This window comes from Orcinus orca, chromosome 16 (genome assembly GCF_937001465.1).
Source record: "Orcinus orca chromosome 16, mOrcOrc1.1, whole genome shotgun sequence".
In the NCBI taxonomy this organism is placed as follows: Eukaryota; Metazoa; Chordata; class Mammalia; order Artiodactyla; family Delphinidae; genus Orcinus; species Orcinus orca.
Genome location: NC_064574.1, coordinates 87,340,031 through 87,364,342, shown reverse-complemented (window position 1 = coordinate 87,364,342; position 24,312 = coordinate 87,340,031). Strand labels below are relative to the sequence as shown.

The window sequence follows — 24,312 nt, the reverse complement described above, 5'->3', positions numbered from 1 at the left end:
CAGGTGTGGCGCACGCGGAAAGTCTGCGGGAGCCATACACGCCGGGCATGTGGCAGCAGCCCCGGGAGCCAAGATGCCAAGGCGAGCGCGGGGCGGCGTGGGGGGAGAAGAGGGCTCCTCATGTGGAGGGAGCAGGCGCCATGGAGCGCGCACCCCTCGGGGAGGAGCGGAGGGCAGCCTGTGGCTGACAGTGGGCGAGGCCCTTGGTCCACGGCAGGCGAGGAGCTGATGGGGAGCGAGGGTGGGGTGTGGAAGCAGATGGTCCCCGTCCATCCCTCAGGCGAGGCTGCAGCCCAAGGGCTGAACCAGACAGTGTAGAGAGGCCCCACCCAGACCGCCACGCCCAGCTCTTTGAAGCCCCAGAATTGTGCAGTAATTTGTTACACAGCAAGAGGTGACTAACATATAGGGCTTATCCGGCAGAAGCGAAGACCTGCAAATCCCAAGACCTTGCAATTCCACCCCAGGCCAACACCCCAGAGAAGCTGCGTCTACCTATGAGGGCGTCACCCATAACTGCCAACAACTCAGAGGACCTAATGGATGAACTATGTTCCTGCGCCAATAAAAAGTAACAATCTAGAGCTATAACAACAGCATAGAGAACGCTTACAATAAACGTTAGCCAGAAAAGCAAAATACAGGGGCTTCCCTGGGGGCGCAGTGGTTAGGAATCCTCCTGCCAATGCAGGGGTCACGGGTTCGATCCCTGGTCGGGAAGATCCCACAAGCCGCGGATCCCACTAGCCTGCGCTCTAGAGCCCGTGAGCCACAACTACTGAGCCCGCACGCCTAGAGCCCGTGCTCCACAACAAGAGAAGCCACCACAATGAGAACCCTGCGCACTTCAACGAAGACCCAACGCAGCCTAAATAAATGAATACATTTATTAAAAAAAAAAAAAAGCAAAATACAGGAAAGCGGGGATGGTGGTGGTGGTGGGATGAACTGGGAGGTTGGGATTGACATGTATACACTAACATGTATAAAACAGACAACTAATAAGAACCTGTGGTATAAAAAAATAATGATAAAATAAAATTTTTTTAAAAAGCAGCAAAATACAAAAGTAGAATGCAATTCCAACCATGTAAAGTTCAACTACAAGCAAAACCAAACTATTATTTAGGGCTGCATCACAGGAAATACTGATACAAGCCTAAAGAAAAGCAGGGGGATGAAAGAGGCGCTGAGTTTTGTTTCTCAACCCAGCTGTGGTTTCCTTTAAGCTGTATGGACCTCCTATTTGCTTACTTTACAATAAAAAAGGAAGGAAAGAAATCCACCATACAAAGTATGCCTGTCTGCGGCCATAAATGAAATTCTTCCATGTAAATCACAGCTGCTCAGTTTAAAACTCCAGGCTCAAATCAGAATTTAATACCGAAAGTCACTACCATTTCCCAGGTAAAGTGGTCACCTTCACTAACCCACACTCCCTGCACCTGTTTCTGAAAGTTAGGTCAAGTAAAGGCTAGAAATTAGATACGATGCTGGTAACACCAGACCCAGAATTAGAAACTTCAATGAGAAAAGGACAGCGATTCTTTTTTGCCTCAAAATACAGTCTGAAGGAAAGAATTTCCCCTAAATGGGTAAGCTTGAGAAGAAAGAGCTGCACATGAATAGAGGAGCGACAGGGCAGGAAGATGGACTGGGGTGCGGGGGTAGCAGCCCACCACACTGACTTAACCCAAGCCCCACCCAAGTCCCCGGGGGCCCCCCAGGGCTCCAGCCAGGGGAGAACACGGGGCAGCAAGACACACAGAAAATGGCACATGGATGAGTGTCTTTCTTACAAACTACAGGGAAATGCAGTTTACATGCACGGGAATCTTGGAACCTCCCCGCCAGTTACAAATTCCCACTCCCTCTTCAGACACACGGGGCACCTGGGCGACCAGAGAGAAGAGGACGAGCGTGCCAGCAGCCCGGCTGCTCAGAAAACCCGCCTCCGCCCCGGGGACCCCGATGGTTGGCAGGGCTCTGGCACCAGCTACACAGCCCAGGCTCCAGGGCCAGGAGCCCTGCTCGGCCAGATGGGGCGGAACGCACGTCCATGCCCAGGGAACACAGACTCTGCCAGGGCCGGAGCCCAGCCCACGCTCGCCAGTGTGCCTGCACACACGTGCACACAGACACAGCCACACACACATGCCCTCATGACAAAGACCCGCAAGCACACGCTCGTGCAGACGTGCACACACGCACACACTCCCCGTGCGCTGTCCACATTTTGGCTGGCAGGATCCCTGAGCCTGCCCTGGGGGACCCTCCGCGCCATCAGGAGGCACATTTCGAAACCCCCCTCTGGTCCCCCAGGCGTGGTGCTCCACTAACCTCTCCCGAACAGAGCCCACCGCGGAGGGCCCCGTGCTGACCACACGGCAGACATTCAGGGCGAGGCCAGCGGCCGGCCTGGCTGGAGGGCTCGGGGTGCAGCCTTCTTTCGGGCGAAGGAAGAGCAAGAGCTGCCCGTGTGGAGAAGCACCGTCTGCCGCACGCGGGCCAACAGAACTCACTGCGCTTTACCTAAGCAGGAGGCCCCAGCCTCCAGGGTCGCCAGCGGCCACCAGGCTGCCACGGCGGCAGATGAGCTGTGGTCCCCTGGAGGCTCCGTGCCCGAAAGGTCACTGTCACACAAGTCACCCTTCATCTGTCCGCTGGCTTCCAGCACTCAGCTGTATCGTCAGGCATTTACTGATGAGACTCTTGCCCAAGGCTGACTTCCTGGTATGAAGTCCAGGACGCACACTTTCATTCATTACTTATGTTAAAACACAAACTGCCCTCCCCTGCCCTCCCTCCCGTGAACTCCTGGCACCGACACAGGCTGTGACTCCTCTGCAGCACAGAGCCGAGGAGGGGGCCGGGGGCTCCTGGGGGGTCTGACCCCGCAGCCAGAACTCAGTGTAAACAGAGGACTAGTTCATAAAACTGCTAAATCCCAACAAACGTAGAAATTTGCTCCAATCAGTTTCTATGCCCCCTACACAAACATTAGTTCCACCCTCCAGAAAGGATATACGCTAACACGTCTCCCGCTCTCATCACCACAGAACACACACAGCTGCTGCATACAAGCGTGTCCTCCAGGCACCGTGTCAGCTATTTAGCACGTTACCTCGTGGCAGCCTAGGCGACCCCGTTGATCAGGCCGTACTGTCTCCACTTGACGGTGTCAGAGAGAAGCGTGGTGCCCAAGGTCACGACCACCCGGCGCCCTGTGTAAGCCTCTGTCCACCTGAGCCAAGTGGTACCACGTCCTACCCCACAGCCCTGCTCTGACCTTGGAAGTGGGGCGCGAGCCCTGGCCAGCGACAAAGGTGGGCACTTTCCCCGGCACCCCCTGTCTTTCCAGTAACGGGTGCCTGTTCTGACTGGGCTCCTTGCTGCCCAGCTGGAGGTCACAGGCCCAGGCTGCCCGCAGCTTCCTGGTCGGCTCCGGGAGATGAGGCCGCTGACCCTCACTGTCTGCCTCCGCCCGGCACTAACCGCACACGTGGGGTGGGCTCCCACTGACCGTCCACCAGGGCAGCGGCCCAGGGGCGTCAGGACGGCGAGGCCAGAGGAGCCGGGTCCCTGGACGACCCCAGGAACCAGCCGCGCCAGCCCGGGCCGCTTGCCTCCGCGCCGTGAAACTTCCATCCTGTGTGAGGCACTGGATGTTGGGGTCTCCGCGTCACGGCAGCTGGCCTGTGCCCTGACACGTGTCTGTCCGTAAGCCTCCATCTGCGTCCAGTTCTTGGTCCTTCCTGCATGCTGAGCCCTGTGCTGGCACCCGCCCCATTCCCGGTCATGGAACCACTACACACAGCCCAGACCCAGGTCCCTCAGTCACACACTTCAGCCCCTGCCCCGTGCCAGGTGGGGCCTGGTCCCGGCCGCCCGCACCTCCAGGCCAGGCAGCTGCTGCGTGGAGGCGCCTGCCTTTGGCGGCCACCGTGCTAAGCCCTCAAGCACGGGCAGGGCTCTGTCAGGCCAGCAGAGGCTCAGGACGCAAAGACAGCATCATCGGGCCAAACCTGGCGTTGGTGGTGAGCAAGGACCTCAACCGCCGCCTTCCTTTGCCTTTTAAGACATCACCTCTGAGCACACACTCAGAGCTGATCCATACCTAGAGGCCAGGGCCTCCGGTACATGCAGGTGTGTCCTGACACCCACACCTCCACAGCCGCGCTCAGGTGTGCATCTGGGCAAACGTCCGTCAGTGTATGTTCCTGGGGTCGGCCCACCTTAGACCAGCCATCCTCGGCCAGCAGAAGCCCCCCAGGGGCCATACGTTTACACCAGACGCCACTTCTGCCCCTCACAGTGGGAGACATGAGCGCTGTGCCTGGGAAAACCATCTTCAAAGCAGCAACTGTTTTCCCAGCTGTGAACACCCCATCCTGGGAAAGCTTTTCATTCCACTGCAAAAATACTTTTGAAAAGACTGAACAAATATTCGGCTCCATCTGTCCATTCTGGTATTTTAGACCCCAAACTGGAGAACTTTCTTGAGTACGTGGTCTGATGAACCAGTGACTAACATTCCTCGTAATCATGAGTGAACCTTCTAACGAAATAAGCTTCCTGAACTAAATGCGGTGCCAACTCACTTAGCCGAGGACGATAAACCAAGTGGCTTCCTGTCAACGGCGGGAAGTGGAGGTGATCTCAGCAGAGACAGAACCCCAGGCCAGCGGGTCACAGCGACGTGTAAGTTCAGGGAGTGACTGCGGCCCCCTCCCAACGCCAGGACACAGAAGACCCCCCAGCAGAGCCCCCCGGGAGACCAGGCTCCGGGCAGCCCTGCCATCGCCGCATGAGGGCCCTCCTCGCACAGAAGGGGGTGGTCCCAGCCCCGGCTTCCCTCGGGGACGAGGGGGGGCAACCCTGGGCTTCAAGGGATGCGGCAGAAGGATGGGGCTGCCTGACCCCAGGTCAGAGTGTGGTTCCGACCCCAAAATGGCCAAAGGACCACACAGCAGTGAGAGTTTAATCGTTACTCACGTCACGGACCGTCTGGGCTAAAGAGGGGTGGGGAGGCCTGCAAGCCAGGCGGGAGGAAGGCCCCGGCTCAGTCAGTGGGCCGGCCCCGCTCTGTGCTCCTTCACGTTCCCTGTGTTTCCCACAGTGGGTGTGTTCTGCTTGTATAAGGTGGTTTTGAAAATTCAATTAAGGACGATGCTGGAAATGACGCTATACACCGAGCCTGCACCAAGAGGCCCCTGTGGCAGGTGCGCTTCACAGAGGGACCTTCACAGAGGGACCTTCACAGAGGGGCCAGAGAGGGAGAGAGCGGGGCTTTCAGGGCGGAACTGGGGGGCAGGAGAGGGGAGCTTCCCTTTTTCAACTTTCCTTTATGATTTCGACGCTCTTTATTCGGGAAGTAGGCACAGCGGCGCAGGGCACACAGCACGAAGTCCTCACTGGGATGAGGGGCTTTCATTCCCACGATCTTAGATGCCGGGGTAGTGGCCCTTGGGGATGTTACAGGACCTCCCGGACTCCAGGGCGCATGTGGGCACCAGCGGGAGACCCGGACCAGCCACAACGAGGACCTGCCTCCTCGTCCCAGGTCTGCACTGGGGGAGGGGACAGCAGAGGCCATCTGTCCTGGCTGCCCATGGTCGGAGGGGAAGGCCGACAGGCAGGCAGAGGCTGGAGGCCTCTGCTCACGTGTGAGGGAGCGTGGGCCAGGGCGCGTGGAGGGAGCGTGGGCCAGGGCGCGTGGAGGGAGCGTGGGCCAGGGCGCGTGGAGGGAGCGTGGGCCAGGCTGCGCGGAGGGAGCGTGGGCCAGGGCACGTGGGCCAGGGCGCGCGGAGGGAGCGTGGGCCAGGCTGCGTGGAGGGAGAAGAGTCGGGAGGAGCGCAGTCCGAGTGGAAGGGCTTGGGGGGAAGCGGTCAGATCTAGGACGTCCTTTACCATAGAGAAGACAGTGCAAAAGTGGCCAGAGAACATGCTACCCGGGGGACAGGGACCCTGAGACCTAGCTGCTCGCTCAGACACGCGCCCCGTGAGCACCTCCAGGCAGCCCCCCACGCTGGTCTTTGGGCAGCTGGACCAAGTGAGAGACCGGTGGAGAGGAGCCAGACCACAGTGCACCCAGGCAGCAGAGAGAGGTCACTGGCGGGGACGAACAGGCCACGTTCTGACAGGGGGCGGGGGGGGGTTCCTCCAGATCTTACAGAAAACGGAGCAGCTGGCGCTCCTGGGAGCCCCCCACCTTCCTACACTGACCAGGGAACCAAAGGGCCGGCACAGGCACCAACCTGGCGGCCGGCAGCGGGGCCCTGCAGCCTGGGAGTGGCCAAGGGGCTGTCTGTCTAGGGCAAAAGCCATAAAAATAACTTGGCTGGAAAAATATCTGAACCATTAGGACAGAGCTCTCAGCACAAGGGTTTTCTCAAATCTATACAGAAAAGGTGAACTTTGTGACTGAACTGGTAAAAACACACAGGCAGCTCACAAGAGAAAAACAAGTGACGGTTCACGGTAGCAATCAAAGAAACCGAAGTTACAACAACCACGAGTGACCTTTTTCTCTCTGTCACACTAGGAAACGTGAAAGACGTTATGACACCCAGATCTGGTGTGGGCACCCTCACGCACGGAGAAGACACTGTATCCACTGGAGGACACACCCCAGAGTATAAACCAGAGCTCTCTCGGGGTGGCAGGATTCATCTGTCTGGTTTCTTCTGTATGTTTCTACTTCTTTTTTCCATTTGGCCATGTATATATAACTCAGGAAAAATAATAAACATTCCTTTTTTAAAAGTACATTTTGCTGAGCTATTTTCTGCTGACCACGAGGAAGCAAAGCTCACAAACACAGCCCTGGCTGACCAAGCGGCAATTAAAGCATTAGAAACCGACGTGTGGACAGCTGGACTTGGGGGCGGGGAGGGGACAAAGGCGATGGGTCTCCACGGCAGCAGGACGCTGAGCAGTTTCCAACTCTTCCCTAACGGTTCAGAGTCAACAAATGAGCCGACAAAACCCATTTTAGAGACAGAGGTACACAAGCTCGCAGCCAGCCTCCTAACAGAACATGGGCCCTGGGGCCGCAGCCGCGAGGAGCTCCTGGAAAAGGGGACAAGGACGTCACACAGCAGGGATGACAAGGGCCACATCGAGCACGGACGCAGCAGCACGGCGCCGCCAGCAGGCCGGGAAGACTCTCCCGTACGGCCCACCCAGCAGCACCCAGAATTGATAAGGCCAACAGCACACATATCACCAAACTCTGGAAAAAAGAGAGTTTAATTCTGCTCCTGCCAGTTCCCAGGACAACTCCAGCCGTCCTTATCAATGTGAGCGCCGCGATCAGAAAGACTGAAATATTAAAGCAGCGAGACGCCAAACACCAGTGGAGATGCAGAGAAGCCGGATCCCTCGCACGACAGGGGCACGTACGGGGCGACCGCCCCGAAGGTGGGTAGCTGCCGAGCACCGACACGAGCACGGACCACACGACCAGCCGTTATGCTCCCGGGCGACTTCCCCAGAGAGAGGAACACACGTTCGTGGACGTTCACAGCACTTTGGTGGGAAAGCCAAGACGGGAAACCACCCGAGTGTCCTTCACTGAACAGCGAAGGGCTGCAGAGCAGTGGCCCAGGAGCCAGTGGTGACAGCAGCTCTGTGTCACGACACCTGCGGTAAAACTGCGCAGAAACGCACGCGCGCCCGCAAAACTAATGGCATGTGAGCGAGCTCTGTGGGCGGCATCGATGTCCCTCCTGGCTGCAACACCACAGTCTGTTACCAATGGGGCAAACCGGGCACAGGGCACACGGGCCTCCCTATAGCTTCTGCAACTTGCTACGTAACCTACAGTTATTTCAAAAATAAATTCTCTTTAACAAAAGCGAGAGCCCCAGGCCCTCGACATGAACGCTGAGCCCCTCGGCCACCCGTCCAGGACCCTCCAGGCAGGCCTGGGGCTCACCCCGGCGTTCAGAACGCGGCTCCTGTCACAGCGAGAAGAGTCCGCACCAACACCACCCGACGCCGCGATGCAGCGCCATGCTCCAGGGCACACGTGGTGGAGTAAGATCTGGAAGGACCGCGCCCCCCCCACCGGGCGTCTCACCTCAGTGCTCCCCGGTGCTGCGGTCCTCCTGTCATCAGCCCTGTGTGGGGCGGTGCCCGCGGCAACCTTCAAACGGCAGCCAAGAGCCCAGAGGCCCCCGACCTTCCCGGGGAGGCGGCAGGTCGGTGAAGCCACGGGCCCAGGGAAGGGCTTCCTGCCGTCGGAGACCAGGAGAGCCCGGAACTCGGGGCAGAAAGATCTAGTGCCTGAGCAACCTCGGCTGGGGAAGGGCTGCTCTGCAGCCGGGGAGCAGCTCAGACTCGGGGTGCCCGGGAGGGGGTGTCCTCCCGGCTGTGGGGGGTACTCCGGCCAGACCAGGGCCCCTCCACCGCCAATCTGGGGGCGTCAACGTCGTCCCCACGCCTGGCACCGCCAGCCTGCCCCTGGGGGCTCCTGCCCCGGAGGCAGCGCTTGGCTGCGACAGAGACCCCGGGCCGCCGAGCCCCAGATGCCCCCCAGGAGGGGCTCCCCAGATCCTGAGCTGACTTAGACTGACTCTGACGAGGGGGGAGAGGGGACGGCAACCAAAACCATCGACAGAAGTACAAAACCAACCATTTCTGGGAAGCGAAGAGCCGGCAGGAGGGGCGGCTTCTGGAGCCCAGGAACCACGGGCCGCCACGGGGCTGCTCCAGCCTGAGCGATTCGCAGGGCCGGGGGTTCGCCCTTGGGCTCAGGTGGCCTCCGGCAGCGGTGAGGGGCCAGAAGTGCAGCTCAGGGCCCCCGGGTGGAGGGTCAGAGGGCGGGACTGATCCGGGAGGGCCCCTGGAGCCACCTCATGCCTCCCGACTGGCTGCAAGCACCCAGCCCCCAGCTATGCCTTCTGGCCAAGGGACCGGGGCTCCTGTGTCGCCCCTGTGTCACTGTGCGCACGTGTAAGACATGTGTCTCACACTGGGCTGCGGTCAACGGTCAGCGTTTCAGAGTGAATGATCTGGCGGAATCACACTGAAGTCTCTGGTTTCTTGAGAAATGCTCACCTTTTGAGATAAAAAAGATGCGAAAAGATGTGTCTGACTTTATAAGCCGTAACTGGTTCTTTGGGGAGAGGTTTTTATTGAGGGGAGGGGTTGTGTGTTTTCCATCGCGTTGGTAGCTTGAATCTTACCCCGTGCTCTCCAGGCGTGTGTGGGGACAGAAAAGCCTGCCACCATCCTCGCGGACACGTCCGACCTAAGGGCTACCAGTGGCCAGGCTCAGCTTCCCAAAGCCACCCACCCGCTGTCGGCTACTTAGTGCAAATCAGAGGCAACTGGCGAAAAACAGCCACTACTTCCGCGGTCGGAAGCCACTCGCTGTCAGATTTTCTGTGTTGCGTGAGATTTTCCCACCCAAACAGGAACCAACATGCTTGTAAACCCGACATTAAGCGACGTGGTAAGTTAACCACAGCTCCATCTAAAAATGAATAGAATCTGACATACCTGCTATTTTTTGGCTTACAAGTATAGGCTGAAAAAGCCACTGCAAATCACTATCACTAGGAGGACACCCTGAAGCTCCCTAACCTCTACCCCACTCCCCACCTCACCTTATTCCCTGCCTTTAGAAAACTCTCAGCAGGTTATCAGAATTCGTTGAAAAAAAGATGTAATAATTAACACTCCCACAACCTATTACATTTATATTACATATAAATTAATGCAACATTAAATAAAATCTGTTTTTAGCAGCACAAAAATCCCAATTTTTAATATGTATTTGCTGAACACGTGTCCCAATTTGATCTCAGGGAGCTGCTGCTAAGTTTTATCGGTTAAAGAAAAGTTAGGTTAAGGGTCAACATGGAGAATGTGAGAAAACGGAGAAGAAGAAAAATCAGAAGGTTGGCCAGGCCAAGAGGATCAATTCCAGAAAGGAACTGGGGCAGAGGGAATGTGCCGGAAGGTGGAGGAGCACAGCACGTGGCTGAGTCAGGACTGACGGGAAGAAGGGGGGGGTACCGAGGACCCCAGGACATCTTCCACCCTGGATCACAACAGGCGTGCAGTCCTGCACAGACCCGCCTTCACCACAATGGTGCATTTTAATGGTATGTTACACAGAAAACAGACAAACGAAGTCGACACCAGGTGTGCTATAGGGACACTGTCCAGGTCACGCACTCACTGAGAGACAAGTTAGATCTCTCCAGAGAAAACCGTAAAACTTTCCCGAATGACATAAAAAACAACCTCACTAAAGCATGAAAGATTCTCAGGAAATCTGAAAGTGGATTGCAAAATTCAAACCAAAAAGAAAATATGACAAAGGCCCAGAACCCTGTCCCAAAAAACAATAAGTACTTAGTGTATTAGGTATTAAAACGTATTTTTAAGAACTAAAGTATTAAACAGTGTGGCAAGGAGCAAGTTAAATTATGGTACAACAAGATAACAGAATATTATACAACTTTTTAAGAGCATATAGGCTATTCCAACAAGAATTCTAAGACAATTCAATAAGAATAGTATTTTCAACAAATGGTGTTGGGACAACCGGACACCCGTATGCAAAGGAATTAAGCTGGACCCTTACTTCACACCATACACAAAAGTTAACTCAAAATGCATCAAAGACTAAAATGTAAGAGCTAAAACTATAAAACACAGAAGAAGGTACATCTTCTCCTATAAATCTCCCCGATCCTGGATTTGGCAATGGTTTCTTAGATATATATGACACCAAAAGCACGGGCAACAAAAGAAAAAACAGATTAATTAGACTCATCGAAACTTAAAATGTCTGTGTTTCGAAGGACAAGAAAGTAAAAAGATGGGAATTCCCTGGGGGGTCCAGTGGTTAGGACTTGGCGATTTCACCGCCAGGGGCCTGGGTTCGATCCCTGGTCGGGGAACTAAGATCCCCCAAGACGTGCAGCCAAAAAAAAAAAAAGAAACAACAACAAAAAAGCAAAACAGAGAGAAAGTAAAAAGGCAACGGACAGAAGAAAATGTCTGCAACCCACATATCTGATAAAAGAATTGTACCTAGCAACCATAAAGAACTCTTACAACTCAATAAATGAGACAGTTTTTGTTGTTTTTTTTTTGCGATACGCGGGCCTCTCACTGTTGTGGCCTCTCCCGTTGCAGAGCACAGGCTTTGGACGCGCAGGCTCAGCAGCCATGGCTCACGGGCCCAGCCGCTCCGCGGCACGTGGGATCCTCCCGGACCAGGGCACGAACCCGTGTCCCCTGCATCGGCAGGCAGACTCTCAACCACTGAGCCACCAGGGAAGCCCCAAATGTGACAATTTTTTAAATGGAGAAATGTCTATTCAAACCCTTTGCCCCAAGAAAATATACAAATGGCCAAGCAGCACATGAAAAGATGCCCAACGCTATTGACCACTGAGGAAATGCAAGTCAAAACCACAAGAAGACACCACTTCACACCCAGCAGGATGGTGAGAATCAGATAGAGAACAGTGCTGGCAAGGACGTGGAGAAAGTGGAATTCTTACACGAGGCTGGTAGTGGAACGAGACGTAAAACAGGGCAGATGCTGCAGAGAAGTCTGGTGGTTAGGAGTTAAGTACAGAACTACCATACGGTCCAGCAATTTCACTCCTGGGTCTAGAGCCCAGGAATTGAAAACAGGTATTTAAACAACAATGGGCACACGAATGTTCCCAGAAGCACTGTTCACAGCAGCCACAGGTGGACACAGCCTGACCAGTAACGAAACAGAATGCAGCGTATTCACATAAAGGAATGTTATCCAGCCACGAAAATTCAAGAGTGAAGCTCTGACACACACGACCACATGGCTGAACCTCGAAAACCTGATGCTAAGTGAGGGGACTCAGACACGATGTGTGACACAGGTCACATACTGTACGCTCCCTGTACAGGAATAGGTAACCCAGGGAGACAGAACGTGGGGCAACCGGGGCTGGGCGCAGGGTCGGGAGGGAGCGCCCCGCAAGTTCAGGGTCTCCCTCCAGGTGAGGACGATGTTGTGTGGCTAGACAGAGGGACGGTCACACAACACGTTCGTGTACTGAAGTGTTGCTGTAAAATGGTTAGCTTTATATCCGGCCTGTCAGCTCCCATCACAATCCTGGACGTTTAATTCAGTCACCACACCCTCCTGAGCTCCGCCTATGTTAGTGTTGCTGTGTCCGTCTCTGTGCACCAACAATCCCCATTTCAATTCTTAAATATATGAATTGAATATCCTGGCGACCAGCACTCTATAAAGCAGAACTACCCTAAAAAGGACACGCGACTGTCTGCTCTAGAAAAAGCCTCCACAGGATCAGTCTGGATAAACAGACGGATGAGAGATTCAAAAGAAACTAAGACACTTCTGATCTTACAAATCAGCAGTAAAAAGACAAAGGACCCAGTTCAAAAATGGACAACGGGTCTGAATAGACGTTTCTCCAGAGAGAGATGACAGCCAATGAGCAGCTTAAAAGATGCCCAACATCAGTCACAAGGGAAACGCCAATCAAAGCCCAGGGACACGCCCCACGCCCAGCAGAGGGACCATAGCCAAAATCAATCATGGACAGCAGGGCTTGGCAGAGAGGTGGGGAAAATGCGACACAAAAACTGTACTCCTAGAAATATAAATATGAAAATACATGTCTCATATAGAGAACAGACTTGAGGACACAGGGTGGAAAGGGGAAGCTGGGATGAAGTGAGAGAGTGGCACTGACATATGTACACTACCAAATGTAAAACAGATAGCTAGTGGGAAGCAGCCGCACAGCACAGGGAGATCAGCTCGGTGCTCTGTGACCACCTAGAGGGGTGGGATAGGGAGGGTGGGAGGGAGGCTCAAGAGGGAGGAGATATGGGGATATATGTATGCATATGGTTGATTCACTTTGCTATACAGCAGAAACCAACACACCATTGTAAAGCAGTTATACTCCAATAAAGATGTTAAAAAAGAAAGAAAGAAAGAAAGAAAATATACGTCTCACAAAAACATGTGTTCATAGCAGCATCACCCATAACATATAAAGTGAGAAAGAGGACGGGACAGACAACATGCTACCATTTGTGTAAACACGTGCACAGACATGGCTATGCACAAAAAAAGTCTGGAAAGAGACTAACACCCATAAAAGTGCGAGGAAACAGAAGAAACTGATGCAAGTCTGGCCTAGTGGGAGAATGTTTTGAATTTTGTATCATGTCCTGCATTACCTAATAAAAACATAAATATTGTTTTTAAAGCACTATAGAAAAAAACAAGAAAAGAAAAACAGATTAGTAGAACACAATGTAGACCCTAGAAAATTTGGAGGGTCGAACATGTTCTATCAAAAGCACAGAATATTCAGTCAATGATACGGGACAACTGAATCTTTCTTTAAGAAAAAAAATGTCAGATCCCTGCCTCACATAACACAAATTTCAATTCATTTAAAAAACTACAGGGCTTCCCTGGTGGCACAGTGGTTCAGAGTCTGCCTGCCAGTGCAGGGGACAAGGGTTCGTGCCCTGGTCCGGGAAAATCCCACATGCCGTGGAGCGGCTGGGCCCGTGAGACATGGCCGCTGAGCCTGCGCGTCCGGGGCCTGTGCTCCGCAACGGGAGAGGCCACGACAGTGAGAGGCCCGCGTACCGCAAAAAAAACAAAAACAAAAACAAAAAAACTACAAAAAGTGGAGAAAAATATAAGAAAACGTTTGTAACTGTGCAAGAGAGGGCTTTTTAAGGGAACAAAAACAGACACCACAAAGCAAAACTGACAGACACTCGCCTGCACTACTGAAAGCCCCACGGAAACATCAAATTCAGGAGACAAAAGACACATGGGGAGAAAGTCCATGTATTAGACACACAAAAAGTCCTTTTTTACAAAAAGGTGATCAATTCAACAGAAAAACAAGCGAAAGGTGATGAGGAAATTCATAGAAGACAAATGATTAATAACTAATCGAAAAATGTCCATCTCACCAAGGATCAGGAAAATATAAATTAAGAACAGATTCTACTCTTCACCCACCAGATTGGTAAGAATAAAAGATGGAAGGTACCCAGTGCACGCTATAATGCCAGGACATGAATTCTGGGGCCCTGAGGCATCATGTATCAGATTTCAAATGCTGCGTCTCCAAGAGAAGCGTCACACAGGCAAACAGACCTAAGTGGGCCTCTCTCCAAGAAGACACACAGACGGCCGCCAGGCACTTGAAAAGATGCTCAACACCACTACTATTAGAGAAACGCAAATCAAAACCACAACGAGGTACGACCTCACACCGGTCAGAATGCCCATCATTAAAAAGTCTACAAACAATAAATGCTGGAGAGGGTGTGGAGAACAGGGAACCCTCCTACACTGTTGGTGGGAATGTAAATTGGTGCAGCCACTATGGAAAACAGTATGGAGGTTCCTCAAAAAACTAAAAATAGAGTTGCCCTATGATCCAGCAATCCCAGTCCTGGGCATATATCTGGAAAAACACTAATTCGAAAACATACATGCACCCCTATGTTCACAGCAGCACTATTCACAACAGCCAAGACACGGAAACAACCTAAATGTCCATCGACAGATGAATGGATAAAGATGTGGTGCATATATACAGTGGAATACTACTCAGCCATAAAAAAGAATGAAATAATGCCATTTGCAGCAACATGAAGACCTAGAGATTATCATACTAAGTGAAGTAAGTCAGACAGAGAAAGACAAATACCATATGATATCACTTCTATGTGGAATCTGAAATATGACACAAATGTACTTATCTACAAAACAGAAACAGACTCACAGACATAGAGAACAGACTTGTGGTTGCCAAGGGGGAGGGGAGGTGGGGGAGGGATAGAGTGGGAGTTTGGGATGAGCAGATGCAAACTATTATAAATAGAATGGATAAACAACAAGGTCCTACTGTAGAGCACAGGGAACTATATTCAATATCCTGGGATAAACCAGCATGGAAAAGTATATGAAAAAGAATGTATAACTGAATCACTTTGCTATACAGCAGAAACTAATACAACATTGTAAATCAACTATACCTCAATAAAACTGAAAAATAAATAAATACATACAATCTACTCTCTGTCAATTACACCTCAATCAAGCTGTTTTGAAAAACCACACACACAGTAAGACACAACTACACCCACAAGAGAGGCCGACAACACCGAGTGGTGGCAAACGTGCGCAGCACCGAGAACCCTCCATGTGGCTGGCGGGGTGCACAGTGGCGCAGCCTCCTTAGAGGACAGCTTAGCAGTTTTGTAAGGTAAACACACACTTCCATACGATCCCTCCCAGTCCTAGGAATCTACCCAAGAAAAATGAAAACAGAGGCCCTTGTACACAGCACACTCAAAACGGCCCCACACTGGCAACAACCCAAATGTCTAGACCAGGTGATGGAGAGAGCAGTGTGATGAGTCCAAAGGAAAGGGGGACACGGGGAGCGGGGCGGGAGGGGGTGGGCTAGCAGGCTGGCTCCCCCAGGCAGGAACGGGGCCTCGGGGCATCACAGAGCCTCTCTGGTCTCAGGGTCCCAGTCTCGGAACCCCTCTTAGCCCCGCAAGCCCACAGCTTACAGCTCCCACGGGCTGACCACCGAGCACTCAGTGCTCACAAAGTAGGAAACGAAAACAGTGGAACAAGGGAATTTCTGCTAAAGGAAAACAAGTCAGGCTCCCAGGGGGCTGTCTGTAAAGATCACAGCCCCTCACCCGGCTAGCTTAACGACCAGGAGTCTGCCGCCAGACCAGAAACGTTTCTTGAGGCAAAATACCATTGGTATGCAGTCATCTTGCTGAGCAAATTCTCAAGGCCATGAAGTTCACAACCTCGGCTGACGGTTTTGAAGCACTTGTGGGCTTAATGCCCATGTAACTCCTCTGATTTTTCCAGGTTGAAAAGGAAGGAGAAAAGATGCCCCATGTTGAGCTTTGCTTCCTTTCCACACGAAGGACACGGCGTGGCCTCCTACAGCCCAGCTGCCCGTCACGTGTCAGCAGGACCCACGAGGACACGAAAGACACACATGGCTGCACTGGGCCCTCGGGAGCCCGGGGCTTGGGGGTGGCGCACATCGTGTTCCAAAGGCACAAAGTGGCGCCCATTCCTCCAAAAGTACGTGTCACTCCCCACTCCAGAGGGTCACTCCAACCAACGGAGGGCCATCTGGTCAACACGTGCGAGCTCTTCCTCCCTGGACGTCAGCGCTTACAGCCAAGGGCGAGCCGGACACACTCCCCACACGGTCTGGGCCAGGCGGCCGGGGAGGGCAGTGACACCTCAGCCCGTGTCCTTATACGACCACAGTCAGGAAACCCAAGCAAGGGCCTCTCCTCTCCACCAGCTGCCCAGGGACCATGCCCGTGACCCGGCCTCTCGGGCCAACTCCCCTGTGAAGCGGCGGCGCACCCACACCTCCGCCCCTGGCATCTCAGGGCTGCCAGAACCCAAGGTCAAAGTGCTTCTGTGAATGGAAGCGTGCTTTGCAGACATGAGAGGTTCTTCTTAGTGAGACCCGGAGCCAAGAGCTGAGCTAACCAGCCCCTGGCTCCCCCCACTCCCCCTCCCGCTCCACCCCCAGTTCCTCCCACTCCCCCCAGCTCCCCCACACCCCCCACTCCCCCCAGCTCCCACACACACCCCCCAGCTCCCCCACTCCCCCAGCTCCCCCCCACACCCCCAGCTCCCTCCACTCCCCCCAGCTCCCACACACACCCCCAGCTCCCCCACTCCCCCCACTCCCCCCAGCTCCCCACACACACCCCCAGCTCCCCCACTCCCCCAGCTCCCCCCCACTCCCCCCAAGATCCCCCCACTCCGCCCCCCCAATCTGCAGACAGCCTGAGTGTATTTACAGCAGCAGGAGGCAGCCAGCTCAGCCTAGGTGCCCGTCCAAGGCGGCAGTCACTGGCTCCAAGGGTGACCGCTGCTCTGGTGTGTCTCCCCACCCCCCAGGTCCGGCTCAGGGTCTGGGGCGGTACCTCCCCAGGGAGGGCGGGGTGGGGGGGCTGAGGCCTGCAGACCCCTCACCACCACACAGCCGTGCTCGCTAGACCAGTCCGCCCGAACCTGTCAAGCCGGAGCCTCCTCTGGAAGGGGTCCAGGGACGTGAAGACAGAACCGGACCCCATCTGCCCAGCCCTAAGCCCAGCTCACGGGGAGGGTTAAGAAGCTACCAGACGGGCAGACATGGGCCAACTCCGAGAACCCTGTGCTCGAGCACCACCCTCGGAAGAGGGAAGACCCTCGAACCCCCCACCTCGCAAGCCCCTCTAGCAGGACAGGGAAGAGGACAGGAGCGGGGCAGGGCCTCCCGGGAGCAGCAGCCAGCACCACAGAACCAGCGCCGGGAGGACTTGTCCCCGCCTCGGCGGCACCACAGGCCACCCCTCCTCCACTGTCCCAGCCCACGCGCCTCGGGTCAACGGCAGGGGCAAGAGGTGGACGGGGGGCTCAGCCACACAGATGTCACACGCTGTGGACAAGGGCACCAGGGCAGCAGGGACTGGACAGGACAGGAGAGGGATGGGGCCCCCCCGCCGAGCCCCCCCCACCCCCGTGGGGCTCCCAGTGCGTGAAGCATCCCCCCTGGGGGATCCTTCAGCCCTCCTGGCGCAGGCTCAGGGCCTGGGCTGTGGGAAGTGACTGCACAGGGACCTGAGGGTCCCTGGACGGGCATTTCCGGGAGGACAGCACCATGGCCCAAGAGGGGGCAGAGGCTCCTTGGGGCTCCTTGCGGGGGTTGGCGCAGGAGCTGGGGCGGGGACGGTGCAGTACTTTTCCATGGGCTCCCAGCGACGGGAACGCTCTCTCCAGGCTCTGGCCACCCACCCTCTGCAGACGGAAGGGTCCCTCCTTTAAAAAGGCCTAACACAGCAGCTCCCCAGCTTCCCACGAGAACCGAGAACCGGAGAGAGAGCGGGTGAAGAGGATTTTGATGAGCAGAGACCAGGATGTGGTCTCGAGGAAGCACAGTCTCCATTTCCTCAGGACACCAGCCCCGCGCCCAGCACTGACCGCGCAGGGACCCACCCGAGCTCCCCCAGCACCCCTGGGGACCAAGGCGAAGCGGCAGAGCACAGACCCCATGGGGACCATGTGCACAAGTTACTAACCAACCAACCAGAAACCGAGGCAGCAAGAGACACTGGAAGGAAACATACCCAAATTCTTCTTCCTGCTTTTGTTTTCCAAATTTCTTTTAATCAACATGTACTTAAATAACAAAAAAAAAATCACTTTTTAAAAAATTGCCTGAATTTAAGAATCATTACCCGTCTCAGGCAGAACCTTTAAGCTCTGCCATTACTTATCATAAACCCACACAGTCTGGGGGGTCCTGCCAGTGACCAGTAGCCGGCAAGCAGAGACCACTCAGAAAGCTAGAGATTTATAACAAAATTACAGGTCACCAGGACGTGTCACTTGGAGTCACTTGGAGTTCGTTTTAAAGAAATCGGAGGAGTCTAGAAAAAGTAGGAAACTGTCCAGGAAAGGCCCAAGAAATTCACATGTACTGGAGGTTCTGCAGGGATTGGGGGCCAGACCACCGAATGGGAACTGGAATAGCTCTAAAAAAACAGTTTCCCTCTAGGGTCTAGAAACCAAAAAGGCCTGACAAAACTGGGGCTCCAGTGGCACAGAAGGCGAGGACGACGAGAAGGGGCCCAGGGCACATGGGACTGGCTACGAGCCCGGGTGAGAGCAGGACGTGGGGGCCAGCGATGCGGCCCGGCTGGCTGACCTGGGTCCTGTAAGCGCGGGCCTTCTGTGCAGGGAGAGGCGCCCGGGCTCGGGTGGCGCCAGACCTGCGGTTCTCAGCCGGAGAGAAGGCAGAGAAAGGGGCACCCAGGACAGGTACGGGCCTGAGTGCCGGCCTGGCTTCCTCCCCGACACCCAGAGGTGGCAGCTGGGAGACGACCCCGGACCCAGTGGAGCCGCTCTCTGTCGGCACAGGCCCTGCACCTGCCCACCCACCACGGAGGAAAAGTGCCATCACACGTCCCCCTGGCACAGAACTGCCCAGCCAGCCGGTGTCCTGGGGGTCGGACCAGCAGTCCTGCACGGAGCCCGCAGCACAGTGGCCTGGGATCCACCCCAGGGCCCGGCTGTGCCTGCAGTCGAGGAGGTGCTGGCCAACGGGTAGGCCCTCCTGCCCCAGCCCCTCCGCTATATGAAAGGGGTACATGTGCCCCAAGTCTCAGCAGCGTGCACGGCCCAGGCTTGAAACAAAGGCAGAGCTGGAAACACTAGGGCGTAGGAGTGACCAAACCGGGACTTCCCTGATGGTGCAGTGGTTAAGAATCCACCTGCCAGTGCAGGGGACATGGGTTCGAGCCTTGGTCTGGGAAGATCCCACATGCTGCGGAGCAACTAAGCCCGTGAGCCACAGCTACTGAGCCTGTGCTCTAGAACCCATGAGCCACATCTACTGAGCCTGTGAGCCACATCTACTGAAGCCCGTGAACCTAGAGCCCATGAGCCACAACTACTGAAGCCCATGCACCTAGAGCCCGTGAGCCACAACTACTGAAGCCCGCGCACCTACAGCCCGTGAGCCACAACTACTGAAGCCCGTGCGCCTAGAGCCCGTGAGCCACAACTACTGAAGCCCGCGCGTCTAGAGCCCGTGAACCACAACTACTGAAGCCCACGTGCCTAGAGCCCGTGCTCCATAGCAAGAGAAGCCACCAACCGCCATGAGAAGCCCGCGCACTGCAACAGAGCAGCCCCCGCTCGCCGCAACTAGAGAAAGCCCGCGCACAGCAACCAAGACCCACGCAGCCAAAAAAAAAAAAAAAGAGTGATGAAACCCACCAGCCACACGCCACCCATCCTGTCGGGGATTTCCATCGCTTCCTTTCAGAAAGACCCAAACGAGAACCTGATCTAGTCGCCGATTAATGGTAGATACTCACAGGCAAGTCTGACAATGGCCCCAAGTCACTCGACACGCTATGCGGCGCGGCTCCGACGACACTTCCCTCCCCGTGGACCAAGGATGAGCACAGGGTCACCGGGCGCTCACGTGGGATGCGGGCTCGAGGCCACACCAGGCAAGCCTCATGCACGGTCGGCACCTTCACCCACTGCTCAGGGCCCAGCAAAGCCGCCCCTCATGACATGAGTCGCCCACCAACTTTCACTTCATGTTGAATAACTTGTCAAGATTTGTAACATCTTATGCCGTTTTGATCAACTACACACTAGGAATTGCAGAGTCAGCTCAATACAGAAGAAAAACATGAACACTCTGAACCTGAGAGGTAACAGCAAACAAATTCAAACGTAGACACGTGTTTCTGTGGTGGAGCCTGACCACTTTTAGCTGTGATCTCGTAAATACAGACCCCAGGCCACGGCCCACGCAGTGCCATGTGAAGGGCCCTCCCTCGTCTGACGGGCTCAAAGGCCCGGCTGCGGCCAGGCCAACAGAGGCCTCCACCGGGCCACCATGCCATTGAAACCCTGTCATACCGGGGACACCAACAGCAACCTGAGGTCTGGTAGCTGAAGAATGGCCGTTGTGCGGTTCCAACCTACAGTTTACTGCAAGTCTTATTTGCCCTACAACTGCCTCTAAAAGGCACTGGGCATGTCCATGGGGGCCTGTCCACCCCCTGACGCCTGCCACGTGACCACTGAGTCCCCCTCCAGGTCCAGAAACAAGGCGAGGCCAGCGCGCCCACGTCACCTACCTCGGCTGGGGCCCCCTCAGTGCCCGGCGGGGCCGCAGGTGCCAGAGGCATCTCTCTTGCTACCGCCTTCTTCAGTTTTTTGTTCTTTTTCTTTGTCACTTGGCTATCTTTTCTCTTCTGTTTTGCCATCCTGCAACAGAGAAAGTAAACTATAAAGACACAGGAAATAAAAATTCTCAATTAACAGAGAGGGGAGGGCATTATAAAAGATACAAAGCTATTTCAGAAAGTGTGGGAAACATACAGTCACTGTTACAAATTCCAGCTCTCGTTTCATCACCTGTGGACAACTTAACCATTGTGGTGGATTTCCTGTCTTTCTTCTGAGTGTTTTATTTAACATAGCTGCCATCACACACAGATTATATACTCTGTTTCTAACTCAACATGAACATAAGCTTTTAAGAGTAAAAGAAGGGACTTCCATGGCGGTCCAGTGGTTGGGACTCCACGCTTCCACTGCAGGGGGTACGGGTTTGATCCCTGGTCGGGGAACTAAGACCCTGCATGCCACGCAGTGCAGGCCCCCTCACCAAAAAAAAGAGGAAAAGAAATAGCATTTTTAGTGACAGTATCCAAATTTTCCAAAAGTGAAAACTGCGAGCATTTGTCTATTCCCTAATTGATGACTATCTGGGATTATTTTCATTTTCTACTATTACGGAGTAACTCACTTCCCCATCAACTAGGGATGCTGCAGCCCCACACGGGCTGGCAGTGACCACCATGCAGTCACTAGGCCCTCGGTCACCTGTGGCTGGAGGTGGCCATGATGAGTCTGGGGTGGCCTCCTTGGACAGTGGAAGCAGCCCCAACCGGGGCCGCATTGAAGGAATGACACAGGTCCAAGAGGCTCTGATTACATCTCCCTCCTCAAGCACAGCAGTATCTAGAACTCCACGCACAAGGACAGAAGAACGCCCGTGAACATGAACTGCAAACCCAGCTTCCCCTGTGGGGCCGGATGTTGGGAGCCAAGGGAAACGGTCACGGCACCAGAAACTAGGCAGGGGTCGGGGGAGAGGCCTCCACCTGAGGGTCACTGGCTGCGGGGACCTCCGAGGGGCGTCATGAGGGCTGGGGATGGGGGGAGGCCGCCCGCAGGGCCCCAGGCCCACCCCGAGGGGGACGCGGGAACTGACCGGATCCTCCCCACCCCGCCCCCTTTGGATGGAGCCCAAAAGGAGCTGAAAACACAGGAAAGTTTCGGAGTCCCAGCAGCTACAGCGTGAGCACCCCGAGGTGCAGGGTAGAAGGCGCTTTGGCACAGAGGCCATGGCCAGCTCGTACAAGCCACACACACACACACGCGCGTGCGCGCTTCTCATCACACGTCAATCAAGCTGGGGGTGAGTAAGTCAGCATAAACCTGGAAAAGGAATATCACTCAATAACTGAAATCAATGAGGCAGCGCTACATGTACAGGATGGAACAGACACGACGAGCAGTATCACACTTTTGTATTTGTTTAAGAAAATAACAACAGAGAAAGCTATGCACGTACTTACAGGCAAATGTCTGAAGGACATAAGCCAAAGCTCTCCCTTTCTGTCTCGGGACGGGACTGCGAGGGACTCCCCCACACCCACAGCTCAGTCTCATTTTTTTAATACTAGTCCTTTAAAACTCTATCTACAAGGGCTGCTAGTATCAGCTTTTATTCTAACAAATTACAAGAATGTATTTTGTTTTATTTATCCTAAAGTCACTCCACTGGCTTCATCTGCATGTATGTGTACTGTATGTATTATACAGACACAAGCATGTAACATGTATGTTACACACACCCACAACATTCACGCTCATGTCGCTATAATACAGGTGTTTTCACTTCGGACATGCTGTCCCAGGCTGTCTGCACGGGAATGGACACACAAACCCAATACCTTCTTCCTCTGACACCAGAATTCATTGTGGACTCCATCCACAAATGCTCGAAAATGCAGCTCATTCACTCCACAAGTGTTTATCGAGAGCCAGTTCCGTGCCAGGCACTGCTGCACGCTGGGCACAGAGCAAACAGCAAGGGAAGGAAGAGCCTTGATCTCGGGAAGCCTCCTTCTGGCGTGAGATCCAGACCTATTTAAGTGAACGAGCCAGCGCTTTCACACAGAGATAAACACTGCCGAGAAAGGAGAACCGGGTTGAGTGAGCAGGCGCCCCCGAGGCTGGCAGCCACGGGAGCGGCGGCTCAGGGGCCTCTGAGGGGCCAGAGGCAGACAGAGGAGGCAGCGTGTGAAGAGCTGGAGGAGGCCCTGGGCCAGGTAGTGTCCCGAGGAGCAAGGTCCGCAGGTGGAGGAGGGGTGTCCGGAGCAGAGCTGCCTGCCCTCAGGTCTCTCACCCAGGCATCAGTCTCACTGAACCACTTACTGAGACCTTAACTTCCCCCAAAGCAAAACTTTCCACAGGGACAGACGGACAAATGACATCAACATGGGGGGGAGGGGAAGCGCGCTCAAGTCACCAGCAGCCCCACCCCACAGGCCCCTGCACTTCGTCACTTGTCGGTCACCGTCTCCACCGCAGAGTGCTGGCCACGTGCAGGAGCGGCTCCAGGCTGGACCACGCGGTCCAGAGTGCCCACCCACATGCAGCTCACATTCTGATGGGGGAGACAAACATGTCAGAAAATGAGAATGATGCTAGGCAAAAAAAAAAGGAATGAAGGAAAGGGCTATGGGAAACGGTGATTATGAAAAGGGTGATCATAGCGGAAAGGGCCCAGAACCCAGATTTGAGTTCTAAATACCATTCTCTATAAAAAAGAGCCAGACTGCCTTAAGATTCCCGTCTGGAGCAAGGAACGTGTAAGGTGAACCAGCGTATCAAGCTGTACCACAAACCAAGCCAGGCAATCACAGGGCCACGGCGGAAAGGACACGGAGCCAGGGAGAAGGGCCCCTCTGCCCCCTTTGGGGCCATGACTGATTACAGCACACCGAAGGAATATCACTACTGTGCAATCAGAAAACTGCCAGGCGCCCAAGGTCCTTAATTAAGCCTTATCTTAAGAAAGTATCCCAAGCCAGAGGCTCCAAGCTTCAATTAGCAGTGTAATAAGAAATCTTGGAAGAATTAGACTGTTGACACAGGGTTTTGAAAAGACAAAGGGCTCTGCCAGCCAATTACCTTGTTGGAGAGTAAGAAAAGTTTAGCAAATATTTACACACTGGTTACCATAAAAGTTAAATCTACATTCATTCTGAGAGTTATCGTTAAAAAGTTTAATCAGGGGGCTTCCCTGGTGGCGCAGTGCTTAAGAATCCACCCGCCAATGCAGGGGACATGGGTTCGAGCCCTGGTCTGGGAAGATCCCACATGCCGCGGAGCAACTAAGCCCGTGCACCGCAACTACTGAGCCTGCGCTCTAGAACCGCGAGCCACAACTACTGAGCCCATGTGCCACAACTACTGAAGCCCGTGCAACTAGAGCCCGTGCTCCACAGCAAAAGAAGCCACCGCAGTGAGAAGCCCATGCACCACAACGAAGAGTAGCCCCCGCTCGCCACAACTAGAGAAAGCCCGCGCGCAGCAACGAAGACCCAACGCAGCCATAAATAAATAAATAAATAAATAAAGTTTAATCA

The 24,312-nt window shown here is 54.4% G+C and overlaps 1 protein-coding gene across 1 annotated transcript in view; it reads right to left on the bottom strand.

Moving 5' to 3' along the window:
* The window catches only part of C16H7orf50 (chromosome 16 C7orf50 homolog), a 97,423-nt gene that overhangs the window by 66,235 nt on the left and 6,876 nt on the right, over positions 1-24,312 (bottom strand). The window contains exon 2 of the mRNA XM_033426767.2: positions 20,725-20,854. Coding sequence (XP_033282658.1) covers positions 20,725-20,853 — 129 coding nt within the window. The 5' untranslated portion in view covers position 20,854. The remainder of the gene's footprint in view (positions 1-20,724; positions 20,855-24,312) is intronic.